The sequence below is a fragment of the Mustela nivalis genome, assembly GCF_964662115.1.
Source record: "Mustela nivalis genome assembly, chromosome: 8".
In the NCBI taxonomy this organism is placed as follows: Eukaryota; Metazoa; Chordata; class Mammalia; order Carnivora; family Mustelidae; genus Mustela; species Mustela nivalis.
The window spans coordinates 39,394,325-39,410,590 of NC_139027.1; the positions used below are offsets into that span (position 1 = coordinate 39,394,325).

The 16,266-nt window shown below is 45.8% G+C and overlaps 1 protein-coding gene across 4 annotated transcripts in view; it reads left to right on the forward strand.

The window, feature by feature from the left end:
* The window catches only part of REEP1 (receptor accessory protein 1), a 105,731-nt gene that overhangs the window by 68,727 nt on the left and 20,738 nt on the right, over positions 1 to 16,266 (forward strand). For 3 of the 4 annotated variants that reach the window (XM_082743531.1, XM_082743530.1, XM_082743529.1), the window contains exons 4-5: positions 2,773 to 2,893; positions 5,627 to 5,740. The exons of the other annotated variant lie outside the window; for it this stretch is intronic. In XM_082743531.1, the coding sequence (XP_082599657.1) occupies positions 2,773 to 2,893; positions 5,627 to 5,740 (235 nt within the window). The remainder of the gene's footprint in view (positions 1 to 2,772; positions 2,894 to 5,626; positions 5,741 to 16,266) is intronic. 4 annotated transcript variants of the gene reach the window in all.

A 16,266-nucleotide genomic window follows, 5' to 3' on the forward strand; every position in this document is an offset into this window, starting at 1 on the left:
GCTCGAGATCATCCCCCAAAGTATACTATCAGGGGTGTATGTATATGTGTGTGTGTGTTCTTGATGGGGGAAGTGTGGTGTGGGAAAGGGATTATCGAATATTACCATGTGTGTTTGGGGTTGCTAAAGGAGTCACATATACCCACGTGATTGTCTATCTTAGGTGTCTGAAGTCTACTACTGATAATGCTTTTGCTTTTGGAAAAGGGACTAAAAGTCTGGGATGCAAAGACTCTTTGTTGTATACTCTTTTGGACATTTGAATTTTTAAAAACTATATGCATATATTACCTGTTACAAAAACATCTTTCACATAGCCAACAAAAGCAGTGCTGTGTGATAGATCCCTTGGGACTGTGTATCTTGTACTGATGCCTGAGCTTGCTAGATTCATTTGCCTTCCCCTTGGGGCTGGTAAATAGTTGTTTTCAAGATAAAATTTCCTTCATTAATAATCAGTGGAGAGTTCCAGTGTGGGAAAATCATGCCTCTGTTCCTTCAGTCTCTTGTCTGATGGCTGTGAAACATTCAGCAGTCTTGACATGTCAGTGTCCTGGAGTTGCAGAGGGAGTATTCAGCAAGAGCCTGCCAGAGGCCAAAGGCAGCGGACCAGGGACCTCGGTGAGGAAAGCAGAGTGGCTGGAGCTGCTGATTTGGGAGTCTGTGTGAGAGCTGAAGGCTCTGAACTGACTTGCCAGAAATCACTCTTTATTTTCAGCTGCGTTATGGGGGGAGGCGAGAGCATGAGTGGGAAGAATTACTTCTCTGATTCTTCAGACTAGTGTGGGTGTCCTTTTCTCTCAGGGGATCATGTTCTAAGGGTACCCGGGATTTGTTTTAATCCAGTATGGTAAGACGCACAGACTCAGGAATGACTGTCATGAAGGGAGCGGACTGTTAAACTCACAGGTCCCTAGAAACAGGAGGCACGGCATGCGTGAGGTCAGGCAAGAAGCAGAGGTAGGAAGTGTAGGCAAGAATCCTTATGGTGGTTTCCATGGAAGCAACAGGCAAGGCAGAGTAAACATGTTTAGGACCAACTAGTCTGAATAATTTCTATGGGCTCTGGGGTATTGGGGCTGTCCCTTGTTGGCTGGTACCTGGCCCCGGAGTGATTAGAGCAGCTGGAGAGTGGCCCAGAGTGTGAGAGCTCCTAAAGGAGGTGGTTGGGATATGGGCTCTGGATTGGTTGGTTTACATTTGAAAGGCTTGTTTGTGGGCGAGTTGTTTCCTATCTTTCAAAATTGGCTAACCCAGGGAGGGACAGTCTCTTCAGAGTCAGGAAGGCCCCAAGATGCCAAAGCATTAGAATAAAGAAAATAAAAAGACATGATATTAGTACACAGCAGAATAGCCAAGTATTGTTGCACAGGTTGTATATAGCACAAGATATCTGGCCAAGGTGGCAGGTGGGGCTGAAATTCAAATGAGCCCTGTTCACTAGTTGTGCTCGCAGGACTGCCTTCAGCTGAAGGGGCTGGCATACAAAGGCACCACATGGGCTGGCAGAGGCCCATTTTGACACTTCTCTCTAGTTGCTGTTCTGTGTCTTTTGCAGTTCTTTGATCAGTCTCTGTTTTTCTGCCTGGACTATCAGTTCCAAAGATACAAGACACTCTTAATCTGTTTCCCACTAGACTGAGAGTCCCAAGAGAGCAGGGATCAGTCTTTTTATTCACCATTGTGTCCTCAGTGCTCAGCACAAGCTAACACGTGTTGGAGCAGGTAAGTGTTCATGTGATGAATGAATGAATAGTACTCAGGACTTCTGACTCCAGGATTGTAGGTTACCTGCGCTCTGAACTCTTCGCTTGGCATGAATCTGTTCACCTGCCGTAGAATATATTAGGGTGAGTAGCATCCTTTTTGCTGGCTCCTATCCCTGCCTCTTTGGGGACCAAAAAGACAGCCAAGAAGGGGAGGCTTTGATTCTGTCTGGAGATTCTTGGTTAGCTCCTCCCTGTTCTAAATCCTCCAGGAGTTTGTGCCTTCTTGGCCACCAGTGAAAAGTCGGTGGCTGGGTGTAGGGCTCAGAGGGCCATGGCCATCTGACCCTGCAGGCTGTAGCTGGAGCCCCGGCTCCCACTGCAGAAAGTGGAACCCTGCAGGAAGCCCTAGTTTAGTTGCCAAGCATGGCTGCAGGGTGGTTGCTGGAGAGAACCTGGGTCCCTGGCTTGCTTTGACAAAAAGAGAAAACAAGAACCTGCTTTGAAAAGAAGCCTTGGGTGAGGAGAGTGGGGGGGATCATGGGGGAGGAGCAGCCGGTGCTGGCTGGCTCAGTTGGTGGAACATGCAAGTCTTGATCTCAGGGTTGTGAGTTTGAGACCCACGTTGGGTGTAAAGATTACTTAAAAAAATAAAATCTTAGGGCACCTGGTGGCTCATTCTGTTAAGTTTCTGCCTTTGGCTCTGGTCATGATCCTGGAGTCCCAAGACTGAGTTCCTCATTGGGCTCCCTGCTCACTGGGGAGTCTGCTTCTCCCTTTAACCCTCCCCCGTCTTGTGTTCTCTCTCTCTCTTTCATTCTCTTTCTCTCAAATAAATAAAATCTTAAAAAAAATAAAAATAAAAATAAAAAATAAAATCTTAGAAAAAGGACGGGAAAAAAAAGGCGGCTTTGGGCTTTTGCTCTGTGTTGGCAAGTGTGCACACCCTTCACCAGTGGTGGCTGGAGGGGTCTGGAGGCCTGCAGAAGAGGCGTCTGTGCAGCTGGGTCTCGGGGCTGTGTTGCTGAGAACCGAACAGAACGTGTATTTTCTCATCTCTCTCCAGGTTTCCATTCTATTATGAACTAAAAATAGCCTTTGTAGCCTGGCTGCTGTCTCCCTACACAAAAGGCTCCAGCCTCCTATACAGGAAGTTTGTACATCCCACGCTGTCTTCAAAAGAAAAGGTAATTTATGCTGCTCAGGCTTTCACTCCTTCCGGCAAGTAAAAAATTTAAAAAGCGATCAGTAAAAAGGACAAAGTGTTTTATTGTAGGAGACCCACGATCGTCTCTTATTTCCCTCCAACAATTTGTTCCTTCTAATCTTCTTTTTTTAATGTATTTTTCTGACATGTTTAGAAATCGTGGTGAGATCCTCAAAAAGATATTATGTATCATTACTGATTGAAAAGCATTTCCATAAATTGAAACAAAAAACAACAAAAGATTCACTCATAATTCAACTCCCCAAGCTGAATTTCCTTCCTTTCATCATGCTCAGCTCCCATCCTTTTGTAGATATGATTTTTACATAGACTATTGAAAAATACTTTTAAAACGTACCATAGGAAAACGGAACCGTAATGAGATTAAATGACTTGAACTAGTGCCCAGATAGCTACGGACAGACACTGGAAGATAAGAAATTTCTTGTGCAGTGTTTGCTTTATTGTTGCATGATAAATATATGCCTACCAATGGAATTCCTGCTATTTTGGTAATTATCAGTTGGTAAGGACTAGTGAGAGCAGTCATAATAATTTGTTTCATGCTATTTACCTTTTGTGTTTATTTTGCTTTGCGTTGCTTCACAAACATCTTTTCAGTGAAAATATAGATTTGTCTAATGCCAGAGATGGGAAAAATAAGACAAGGAAAAATTGCAGGAAAGGGTCAGCAATAACTAAGAATTCAAGTAAGAATTACAACTTATATCTCTTGAAGAGAAATGTAATTATAAGCTACTTATAATGGCACTGTCCATAAAATGATTTTTTGTTTAACATCTCCACTGAACTTAATTTGCAAGCTTTGCTTTCACTGGATTACTCTACTGTTTTTTTAAGATTTCATACAATAATAAATGCATTACCTTTGTCTTACTAAATTGCTTTGATAACTTTGTTTTTTATGCATACCAGTCTTTTCTTTAAAAATTTAAGTATACCAAAAAAACCCCAAATACCGAAAGACAACAGAAATCCTTAATATAGATGCAACATTTAAATTCCGAGATATTAAACATGTTTGCACATAACCGATTTGTACTTGATCCTCATAAAGATTCTTGAACCCCTTAGTACCTCAAGATTAATTTCTTCTTTTGACTTATTGTCTTAGAATAAATTGCCAAGAGCGGGATTACTGAGTCCAATATTGTATAATTCATTAATTCTATTACATGATCTTCTAAACTGATTGAGATATTATTCTTAACATAAAATAGGAGCCCGGTAGGTGGCTTTATATATAAATTTCTATTGTTTCTGAAAGTTGAGTACTTTGGCCTTCTTAGGGGAACATAGTAATTGGATGAGCAGACTACTATAGACATTTCTGAGAACACTTTTAGGAACCAGGAGATAGCACTGCCTGTCTCGGAAGGGTGGATTTTGGGGAATGGGAGCTCTCTCATGACCTGGTTGACAAATCCTTACTCTTGACACTTCCCTTTCCCCAGATGCTGGGCTTACCCTGAAGCCACCAATGTCATTTCCAGTAAAGTGAAGGTGACTGACTCTTACGAGCTGCCAAGAATCCCTACCAGAGTCAGTCAGGGGTCACAATGAAAACTTAGTGTGGGGACTTCCTGGGGAAGTCTTAAACAAGGAATGCACAGGGGTTGACTGTCCCACTTGATACCTCAAAGCAAAGGAAATGCACTGATGTGTGAACTTCAAATGAGACCAAAGCCAAGTGTCTTTGTATTACTGAACTCTGAAATGAGCTACTGTGAGGTACAAAACAGCCGTTCTTTAAACAGTGACAACAAAACAACCCATCCCAAACAAACGAAAAGAATAAGCCAGACTCAATGCAAATTTGAAGTAAACCACTGTTTTGGTCCCTGAAGGAAAGAGACTTCAGTCCTCTTTCCAACCTCTCCCCTGACCCTAGGGATATTGTTGGATGACTTCTCATTTCTGCTTTTATTTCATTATCCATATAATGATCTCCCTTATCAACAAAAATAGCACTTACCTCTTTTTATGTCATCTTTCCCCTTGATACCTACATGGGAGAGATTTGGATATAGTATGAAATAGCTACAGAATAGTGGGATTTCAGAGCTGCAAGGGCCTGACCCCCTTGAGATAGGAAGATGACAGTGGTCCTCACTTACTGAACCAGCCACTGTGTTAGAGCTTTACTAAAATGGTCTCATGTAATCCTTGTTGTGCTCCATGAGTTAGATACTGTCACTGTCCTTATTTTTCAGATGCTAAACACTTGCCAAGCCCTGACAGCCAGTTAGTGGCAGGTCTGAGGTTAGATGCTGGGTTCTTGGCATTCTCTCCTTCAGTTCTTCAGTTCCTTCAGTGTCTTAGAGAGTAGCTGTGTGTAGAATGCAGGACCATCCACATCCGGGACCCCTGGAGCCTTCCTGGAAGGTTAGAGGACTTTAGGAACAATCCTAGGCAATTGCTCAAAGTAAACCTTCCTAGATCAGGAAGTCACTGTTTTTTTTTTTTTTTTTTTTTTTTTGAAATTCCTCTTTCACTTCCCTGTATCTCTTCTGTTTCCTATCCTCCTCCTGTCTACTCTTCCTCCAAACACGCATCCCAGTCTCAACAAGAATCAGTCTCAACAAGAATCCGTGATTGGGCACACTGCCAAACTCAGTGCTCAGAAGGGAGGAAAGAACAGAGATTTATTTGAACCTTCCAACTCAGTGTGCTTCTGCTTTTCCTTCAACAGGAAATTGACGATTGCCTGGTCCAAGCAAAAGACCGAAGTTACGATGCCCTTGTGCACTTTGGGAAGCGGGGCTTGAATGTGGCGGCCACAGCGGCAGTGATGGCTGCTTCCAAGGTACTGTGCGGTGGGCCGGGATGGGGGGCCGTTGCTGAGCATCACAACCTGTGAGCGTCTTCAGCCCGCCCACCCACACTGTTCATCACCCACGCAACTTGCACAGGACAGGCTCAGGACCAGGACCAATCAGTGGTTCCTCATCTTTTGGGGTTCCCTTTGAAAATCTGATAGAAAAAAATTGGTGCATCTTACCCCCAGAAAATTGTGCCAATGCATACACACATGCACACAGACACACACAAACACGCTCACACACAAACGATGTGTGCAGTATTAAGAAATTTTGCAGAGTATTAATTAATAATTAATAATACTGCAGAGTAATTAATTAATAAGCTCCAGAAACTCATGGTGGGTCCCAGATTAAGACCTCTGAATTACTTGGAGCTTCAGCCTGAGGGAAAAAGGAAACAAAAAGGGAGGAGTGAGCTCTTCTCTACAGTTTCCCGGGGTGCACTGGGAGAGACCCCTAAATCAAAATATGGCCAGTGCTGGGAGACTACCAGCATGAGTGGGTGGCTCTATGCACATGTGGCACAGCAGACCCCAGGGAGGAGCCCAGGGTCCCAGAGGAGGTGAGTGGTTCAGACACGGAGGGGGAAGATGTATGTAGCAGTGGCAACTAGAGCTGGAGGAGGTTTGAAGTAAAGACTGGTCGGGTGGGACGCTGGGATGGAGACCTCAATTCCTTCCCTTTCCATCCAGCCCCGTTCATGTCCTCTTATGGTCCCCATTCATGTCCTCTTATGGTCCTTTCTAGCTTCATCTGTCTCACATCACGTTCTCCTTGTCCTTGCGTCCGTTTCTCATCATGTGCTCAACCCTGAAAAATTAAATTGGTAGACATTTCCCTTGGAGTAAATCCAGCAGATTGCCTTGTGTTTCCTGGTGACAGTTCTTATTCCCAGTCCAAATGTGGAGGAGGGGTCTGCCTTCAGCTGAGGTGGAAGAGAGGCAGGTATACTAGTATTTGGGAAGACCCACTGGCTGGGAGGTGAGTTGTGTGAGCAAAGGGAAGCCCTATGTCTTAGGTGGTGACTGAGGGTTTTAGGCAAGGGGGAGCAGAGTTGTGAAAGGCTTTGGAGAAGGATATTTGATACCGACCTTGGTGGTCCATGGGCCCTGAGTGGATGTCACATGGAGTGTATCGACAGCCCGCTGGATCAGGGGACCGAGCCTGGTTTTCTGTGCCCTAAACCAAGAAGCACATTAGAAGCATTTCTGGAAAAAAGACTTACCTCTTGGGGTTGAGTGTTTGTTTGAAAAGTATGATCCACTTGAAGCCAAGGCATTCTGCAGACAAAGTCTGCGAGAGGGAGAGAAGGACAACCCAAAGGGAAGGATCCCTATTCAGAGAAGCGCCAGCTCCTTCTATAACATAGAACCATAGTGTGGTGTCCCCCATACTCCAGTAGCTGCTGGTGAGGTGATGGATCCCAGTGAGTATCCTGGGAAGGGACATTCCGCTTTGGTGTACCAAGGAGAGGTATCAGGATTTACAAGGAGCAGTGAAAGCTGAGATCCTTCTGTTTGAGACGTAACCATTTCATGCTTTTATTTTCAAAGCTAAAAGATAGAACTCAGCATTGCTAAACTCTTAATTCATCGGGCCAACTTTGCAACATAAAGCTACAGAGAAACCTTCTCTTGGCTCCTCAGCCTCATCTGCTCTGGGTCACTGTTTCATGTCCAATAAATGTGAGATATTCATCAGGGTGGCTCAGTGTGGGTCTCCTGGCCGTACAGAAGTGTGTGTGCAAATGTTACTCTGACCGTAATTCAGCAGGGCCGTCCTTTTCCAGGTCTGCCTCAGGCTGGAGCCTCTCTTGATGCCATCTTGGCCAACCATCCGCCGACCCCTCAGACCACTGTGAGCCCAAGCCTCCAGCCAGGCGTCTCACAACAGGGAAGCTCCAGACGGTCTGAAACTTGCCTGAGGAAATAACTGCTTATTAGTTCTTTCTGGTTGTGCTACAGTAGTGAGGGTTGCCCACTTCCTGCTGAATTTGGTTCAAATGGGAAGGCTTTCTGCCTTTTGTGGGCTTTGCTTCTCCTCTCTAAATATAAATACCATGAAAGGGAAAGCACATCTTCTCTTCCAAAAATAATGCCCTCTATTTTTGAAACAGATGTGTACTTAAAAAAAAAAAAAAAAGAAGAAGAAGAAGAAGAAGAAGAAGAAGAAGTAAAATCCTGTCTGGCTGAGGGGTAAATCAGTGGTTTCCACAGCAACAAAGGGTCACTCTAGGCAGGGGTCAAAGGATGACGACTCACCAGTGAGTCCAAATCTGGCTTTCAGATTCCCACCTGGGAAGCCTTGTTATCATTTTTTAATAGATTCTCAGATGTGCTGATTCAGAATCTCAGGCAGGAGGCCCAATCTCTATTTTTAACAAGTTCCCCAGATGATTTTTAAACAGGCAGCTCTGCCCAGGTCACTGCCTGAGGCCCCTTCCAGAGTCAGAAGCACACAGGTGATTAGGGTTCGAGCACTTTACTCGAACATTCCTGGGATGCAGAATTAGCTTCTTAGAAGTGCTAGCCCTGAGAATGAGAAAGTGAGGTGTGTGTATGTGTGTGTTTCATTTCCTTACGACTTCATGCTAGTTCAGAAATATTATGGTGGGAAGACAAATCCCTCTCCTTCTTTGTAATGCTCCTAAGAGCCTAGCACAGTGTGCTGCTCCCAGCTGAGCCCTGAACAACCTTGGTGACCCCCTCCACCCCCCACCAGGGGAATAGTCAGAACAATTTTATGGGGAGAAAAAAAGACAGCCTGCTAAGTCTCCCATGACTAGGGTGACTGTATGGGTTACTGTCCAAACCAGGACACATCTGAGAGGGAAAGCGGTGCTGGGATAATTAAGCAGGAATGAGGCCTGTTTCAAGCAAACCAGGACTTGGGGGTCACCCTACTCATGGCCCCCATTGACAACTCTTGGACCCTGCCTCTCTCCTCCTAGAAAACACCCTCAATTCACAAATCAGTTCTCACTCTAAATATCTACTACATGTAACCAAATGGACATACAAGAGAGTGTGAGTTATATGAAAGACTGTCTCTTAATTCAGACAGATGAGGGTTCAGGTACCTAGATGAGGGCTCCCACCTCCCTGTCTTCTGCTCTCTTTTCCATCCTTCAAAGGCTCCCCAGAAAGGAAATACGGAACTTAAAAGATCTTTTATTTATGCTTCCCCCTCCCTTTTTTTTCATTGAAATGTGATCAGCATGTAAGATTATATTAGTTTCAGGTGTACAACATAATGTGGTCACACTTTGACTTAATAGTTTTTTTTTCTTGTAGTGTTGAGCCCTGAGCCCTGTCCCCACCCCCCAAAAAAAAGTTTGCAGAGTTTTTGCATCATCAGGAAGAGTAAAGAAACTTTGTACACTATACTGTACCAGTATAAGTTGTTATTAATGTTAACATTATTTTATCTTAGAACTGGAAAATAAAACAACAGAATTACACATGGGAGATTCCCCACCAGGCCCACAAACCCCCATCTCACTCCCAATTCACTCCCAGTTTTCCCCAGGGTCTAATCCCTCTCTCTGGAAGTGTGGATGCATCTTTTCTTTCTGTGAAAACTGCTCTGTCTCCTTCCTGAGGACACCTTTCTCTGGGACCATCTGTCTGAATGTCCCTCTTCTCCAAGTTGGCTCTGTGCCTAGATGGGGGTTGTTTCCTAGCCAGTAATTCCACCCAGAGGGAAAAGTGAGCTCCAGGGTTTTTTAAGACTAGAATTGGAAATCTCTCTCTCTCTTTAAAAATAATACTCTAGAATAAGCGAAACACACCCTCACGTGGAAGAGAAACCATAGTGAGAAAAACCAATTGAACAAAAGTTGGAAAACACTGAGGTGTCCAAGGCCACCCTATGGCTTTTGAACTTGGAAGCACATCTAGGTTTCTTCTACCTGCCCGGTTCTTAGACCTGGTAAACCAGCCTTGCTTGTATTTGTCTCATAACCTGAAAAATAATGTTGTTTTCCTCCCCCTAGAGATTCTATCCCTAAACCAGTTCCACTGGTACCCATACCATTGGTAAAGTCACTTGATAACACACCTGTTCCAGGTGGTGCTGAGAGTCTGTGAATTTGGGATTTTTCTGCCCCAGATTGTATGCGTGCTTTTCTCCCTGGAATCTAATATTTCCTATTTAAATTGTTAACTTCTGGAGATGAGAGGCTCCAGATTATTTTCCTTTATTTCTTGCTTAGGGAAACGACAACAACAGAATAAAGAGCCCAACGGTGCCTACTTGTTTAGAATTCTGCACGTGTAGCTACTTACCAAACCTTGTTGAATGATCTCAAGAGTAAACTTTTTTCATTCTCTAGTCCTGCTCTTTCCGTGCTGCTCTTTCCATGTGAATTAATTAGAAGTAAGTACATTTAGAATACAGTTCCTCAGTCATACTAAGTCACATTCCCAGTCCTCAGCAGCCATGGTAGCAGATGGCTGGCATGGACACAGAATGTTTCCAACATCACAGAACGTTCTCCTGGGCAGCCCTGCCTCAAGCCCTCTCTGAAGCCTTTTGGGTTCTCCTTTGCCTTATTTTCACCCTTTCACCTGCAGGGCCCTGACTTTGACAGGCCCCCTCCCTTATCCACTCAGCTGATATGAGGTTCAGTGGCAAAATAAGGAGAAGGAAACTAAGCTTACAACGTCACCCTCATTTCTCCGGTGTCTTCCCTGGTCCAGCCCCACTTTCACACTATGACTCCGTTTCCTCAATTTGCCAGCCAGAACTCACTTTGCCTGCAGTTAGGGTCATGGTCAACAGCCACCAAGATAGAGCCAGGTCTTGATTACAGCCCTAGCATCTGAACAGCTGGGCACAAGACACAGAGCGACAAATTGTAGCGTTTTCCCACTCATTTTTTAAGTTCCCACTCAATTTTGCCTTGAAAATAAAACTCTACGGAACAGTTTATCAGAGTTGTTGGGTTTTTTTTAAGTCCTCTCTCAATTATCCTTATCTTCTATCCATCGCTGGTTTTTCTAAACCTCTTTCTTGGAAGAAATACTGCTTTCAATCCACCAAGAAACTTTATTTTTGGAACCAGAAGCTCATTCCCGGAAGCTCTTAAGACTAGTGACAAGAGACATCTGCATGAGTTCCCAGCCCTTCCTCTTCAGCAGACCGATGGCTCTGCATCTTCGGTTGGTTGTCCTCTCCCTGGCCAACTACCAGGTGCAGTGAGGTGACAGGCAGCAGTTTTGGTAGAAACACCAAAGAAGAGGAATTCAGGAAGATGGGCTGTTGCGCGACGAAGGCCAAGACGGTAGACCCGCTCTGGCGGGAAGTCTTGAGTGGTTCTGCTCTGACAAGTTGTGGAGAGCTCAGCTGAGATGTGAGTCCATTTGTTTGGGAGACCTAGAGGGCAGGCAATACTTCCAGACTTTTTCAGCGAGTTGTCCATAACAGTTTAGATAAACTTGGTGTTCAACACCAGTTGCCGTGGTGAATTCTAAATATTAATTTTATGTCACACTGTCCTTGGCTAAAACAGAAGGAAGAAGACTAACTTGATGTAACCCTAGCACAATGGCTGAGGAAGGGCTGGGAACTCATGCAGATGTCTCTTGCCGCCTCTCTGTTCCAAGTTTCCCTGTGGAGGCTATATGCAGCCGGGGGGTGGGGTGGGGGCTGGGTGGCTCAGTGGGTTAAGCCGCTGCCTTCGGCTCAGGTCATGATCTCGGGGTCCTGGGATTGAGTCCCGCATCGGGCTCTCTGCTCAGCAGGGAGCCTGCTTCCTCCTCTCTCTCTCTCTCTGCCTGCCTCTCTGCCTACTTGTGATCTCTCTCTGTCAAATAAATAAATGAAATCTTAAAAAAAAAAAAAAAATATATATATATATATATATATATATATATATATATATATATGCAGCCAGATGTCTAAGTGGGAAGGAAAAGCCTGCCTGCTTACCTGGTCTCCGAGAGGAGGTCTGAGAAAGCATTTTTGAGATCACCTGTGAGCAGGAAGGAGCCGCTTCTTAGCTGTGGTGATGTGGCACCTTTTGGTTTCCTCCTCCTCCCTGACTCTACTCTCCTGCTCACTCTGTCCCTCCCGTAGCTGCCCACTGCAACAGTGCTGCGTGGGATTTCTCCAGAACCCCACCTCATTCTCCTCTCCCTCCCAGGATCATCTCATTCTGTCCCTCACCTTCAGCTGTCCCCGGATGCACCGGTTCTCAGATAGACTTCTCTGCCAGGGGCTCAAGGACAGTGTTTCCGATTCTCTGCCGAACTTCTCCTCCCCTGGGCTCCTTGATACCTTTAGTCAGCATTTCATTAACCTTGAATCCGCCCTCCTCTTGTGTCCCATCTCTCTGATGACAATGAAATCACCATCCACCCTCTCAGGCCTTCAGGCTCCAGATCTCAGTCATCTTTGGTGCTCCTCCTCCTTCCCAATTACTCTTCAAGTCCTGCCCATTTGGCATCCCTTCCCTTCCTCCAGACCTTCTTCCCCACTCTCTTCCTCAGGGCTTGGACTATTGCAGTAGCCTTGCAGGTAGTTCCTACTCCTCTCCCTTCCTCTTTGAGCCCTGATCCTAGCTCTTCCGCCTCCTCTGGTTTCTCCCTACCTTTCTGGCTCCTCTTGCACTATACTCGCAGCACCATCTTCTGTCTTATTCCAAAAATAACAACTCTGTGTGCTATTTCTAGACTTTTCTCTTTCCTGCCTCTCCTCCTCTGGGCCTTCATCTGTCCCTATGGCCACCTGTCTGAAATCCTGTCCATCTTTTAAGGTCAAAAGCCACCTTCTGGGAGCCTGGGTAGCTCAGTGGGTTAAGCCGCTGCCTTCGGCTCAGGTCGTGATCTCAGGGTCCTGGGATCGAGTCCCGCATCGGGCTCTCTGCTCAGCAGGGAGCCTACTTCCCTCTCTCTCTCTCTCTGCCTGCCTCTCTTCCTACTTGTGATCTCTCTCTGTCAAATAAATAAATAAAATCTTTAAAAAAAAAAAAGCCACCTTCTCCTTGGAAACCACTTCTGATTCCAGGTGGAACTGTTCTCTTGTGTCTTGGTAACCATATGGCATTCTATTGTGATCATTATAATTCATGTCTTATCTAGTAGGTGCTCAGTCAATGCTAAAGGAATGAAGGACTGTTGAACATATTTTTAGCTGTTTCAGCTAATAGAGCAAAGCTTCACATCACGGGTGGGCCATGGAGGTAAGCAGAACCAGATTAAAAACCCCAGCTCCCACACTTTCGGCTTCACCTCTGTACATCTCAGTTTCTTCATCTGCAAAATGGGCATGACCATGGTACCTGCCACAAGACACTTATGGGACAGTGTACCTAGAGACTTTGCAGAATGCAGAGCTCATACTACATGCTTCATGAAGGTTGCGTATTACTCACTTCTCCTGTATGTTGGTTTCATCTCGAGGTTGATCGTTATTCTGCTGAGCAGTATAAAAGAAACGTCAGATGCTGGCATTGGGCAGCTATTTACAATTTAGACTCTTCTGGAGAGGAAGCTGAGTTTCCCTCTCATGTGGATCTAGACTCTCCCCATCTTTTCTCTATGGTGTGGTAGTGAACAGAGTTATCTGGTGCTATCTGGGCTCTTGTCCCAGTTGACCTTGCCTGTGCTGGGGCTCCCCGGGGCAAGCCCTCCAGCCATCATGTTTAGGTCCCTCATTGTTCTCTGCCTGGCTTTTCATATACCATTGTTTCCTCCTTTTCGTGTCTGGGGGAGTGGGTCCCTGGGGTCAGCTTACAATGGTGAGCACCTGTCATCCCCCAAGAGAGAAGGAGTGTCAAACCTGTGGGTTGCTAGAGCAGGCAGGGGACTTAGATGCCATCTTTGGCTCCCCCGCTTATTTCACAGGACTAGACACGGAGGCCTGGGTGTTGAGTGGCTCACCCAGGGTCACACAGCTGGGATGCGCCAAGCTGGGTACAGAGTGAGACTGTCTAGTTCCCAGTCCATAGTTCCCTGCATCACTGTAAGCACTCCAGGCCCCTCCCCAAACCCCCTACCCCCCCCCCCCTGCACACACATGCTGGGCTGCCAGTTCCTGACCATTAGTGCTTGGGGTACATCACCAGTCCCCGAGAACCCATGGCTGAGTCCCCGAGAGAAGACCATCTCCCAGTGAGAATTTTAGAGTCATTCAGAGCCCTGGATATTTCTCGGGTTGTCTGCCAGCAACTTTTGACCATTTTATATGAGACATCCCTCGGAATGAAGAAGGTGCGTTTATCTGCCAAAGGCAGCCAGCAAATGGCACTAAGGCAGGCTCCCTCTTTGCCCTGAGGCAAGGCTGGGGCGACACTCAAATGCGGGATATGGTGCGGACTAGGCTGAAGGAATTTGGATCACAGATACATGTTACTATAAGATCTAGTTTCTTTAAAGCTTCATCGCTTATGATACCGTGGGCATATTTGCAAATGTAACTGTAGCTCTACTTCTCACTAGTGGTGGAACACATGGGTCTTTGGGGATGATGTCTCCCCGCCTCACTCTGACCCTAGTCCTTTCTCCCCCTTATTGTCCTTTGGCAACATCCCTCCCCAATCCCCTCCACTCCCAGGAAGGCAGGTCTGCTACCACATCAGCCTCCCCTCAGGGCCTCTGGCTCTCCAAGGAGGAAGCAGACTCCAAGTTTGAGCTCTCACACGAGTCTGAGACTTGAGACCGCTACCAGGTGTCAGCCAGCTGCCCTCTCTCCCTCCTCTGAAAGTTGGCCCCACACTGTGCCATCTTTGTCATTTGCTGCCTGTGTGCATTTGTGCCTAGAGGCCCCGGGCTAGACTGTGAGCTCCTTGGGAGTAGGAATCCCATATCGTGTTTCATATTCACCTTTGTTCCTCTGTGGGGGCTTCACACGGAGCTTTGGAAACACTCCCTCTGCATCTGCTGCGAATGGAGGAAGGAAGAAAGTTGAGTGAGTGAGCGAGTGTCCTAGGTGAAGACAGCATGGCGCCCTTCAACCCTGTTTTGTAGGCTTGGTGCCCATGGCTTTTTTTCTTTTCCCCTTTGTCAGGTGGCTCGACTCTTTCATTTGGTCTCCTCTATGGACCTCAGAGAAGGGCAGGTAACCCTGTTGAGAGGTGTGACTAACTCCAAACAGATCCAGTCGGGTGGAGAGGCCAGCAGCCCCCTCCACCTACCAGCCCATGGTCTGGATCCAAGCCAGGTGTTTCTTCTCCCGACACCTGTGTGTGTATGTGTGTATTAATCCCAGAGCCAGTCCCTCTTCAGTGTCCTTCCAGAGCTTCTTTTTTGTGTTAATTTGGTAGCATATAACATGTGATTAACTTACTTGGGTTTTTTTTTTCTTTGTTTAATGCCTGGAGAATGTTGAATTTGATAATTGATGTTATTGTGGGAGAAATCCTGTCTCTTTCTTTCTCCTTTGACTGTTAATCTAATGTTATGTCACAGTCAAGGCCCCCCATCTCCAACCAGCATGTCAAAAAGGAGCCTGCTTGGCATTGATGTGAAGCATGTGTAGCTAGAAGGGTTAACTCTGTCAGCGAAGTGGGTAGCTCTTTAGAAGGAAGCACTAACTCGTTCTGAATTACCAGTGGGAAATGTGGTTATGCTGGTGGCTTTCTTATCAATTGCCTGGCTCACTAAAACCTGTTGTCTTTATTCTCTTTGTCATTAGTTACAAGCATTCGATATCTGGGACTTGGTGTGTCCCTCTGGAAAAGAGGACCTCATCAAGGGCTTGCAGCCAAGCTTAGCTGCTTACTGAGCCTGGGCTCTGTGGGCCCTAATGGCAGGCATCCTGTTAGTGGTAAATTGTTTTACTTGGAATGCCAAATTATTAAAGGTCTGGGTTTTCCAGGAACACCACCCCCCACCCCCAACTAAGAAAAACATCAAAACGGGCACTTTGCTGGCACGGTCAGTGGAACGCGCAGCTCTTGATCTCAGAGGCATGAGTTTGAGCCTCACGTTAGGGGTAGAGTTTACTTTAAAAAAAATTTTTTTTTAAAACATCAAAACATACAGAATTTGATGTGTGTTAGCAAAGTGGCTTTCTCATTCCTTACTAGTTGAAGGAGAAAGTAAAGATCTTAAATTAATAGAAAGTTCAGTGACACAGTTTACCTCTTCAAGTCCAATTTCCTAAAGAGTTTCAGACACACACACACACACACACACACACACACACACAAAAGATTAAAGAATCAGGAATGGATTACCCTCACTTGTCCCCAGGCACATCTGTAGGATTTCTGAGAGTTCTAGAACCCCCAGTCCGTGCTGTGTTGACGTGCCCCAGAAAACAGCAAGGTGGGTCTGTGAAAACAAACAACAGGTAAAGAAAGAACAATAACAAAGCTGGATAGACTTGCTTTGACACCATAGTGAATGAAGAGGTCAGGAGGGCAACAGATTCTAAATCAGATTTGTTCTCGTAGAAGGCTGAGTATGTCTCCCTTCCCAGTCCCATGATGGGGGGCTGTGGAGAGGGTCTTCCAGAGACGGGTTGGTAAGGATACTACTGTCATGTCGTATGATAGCCCCAGGAT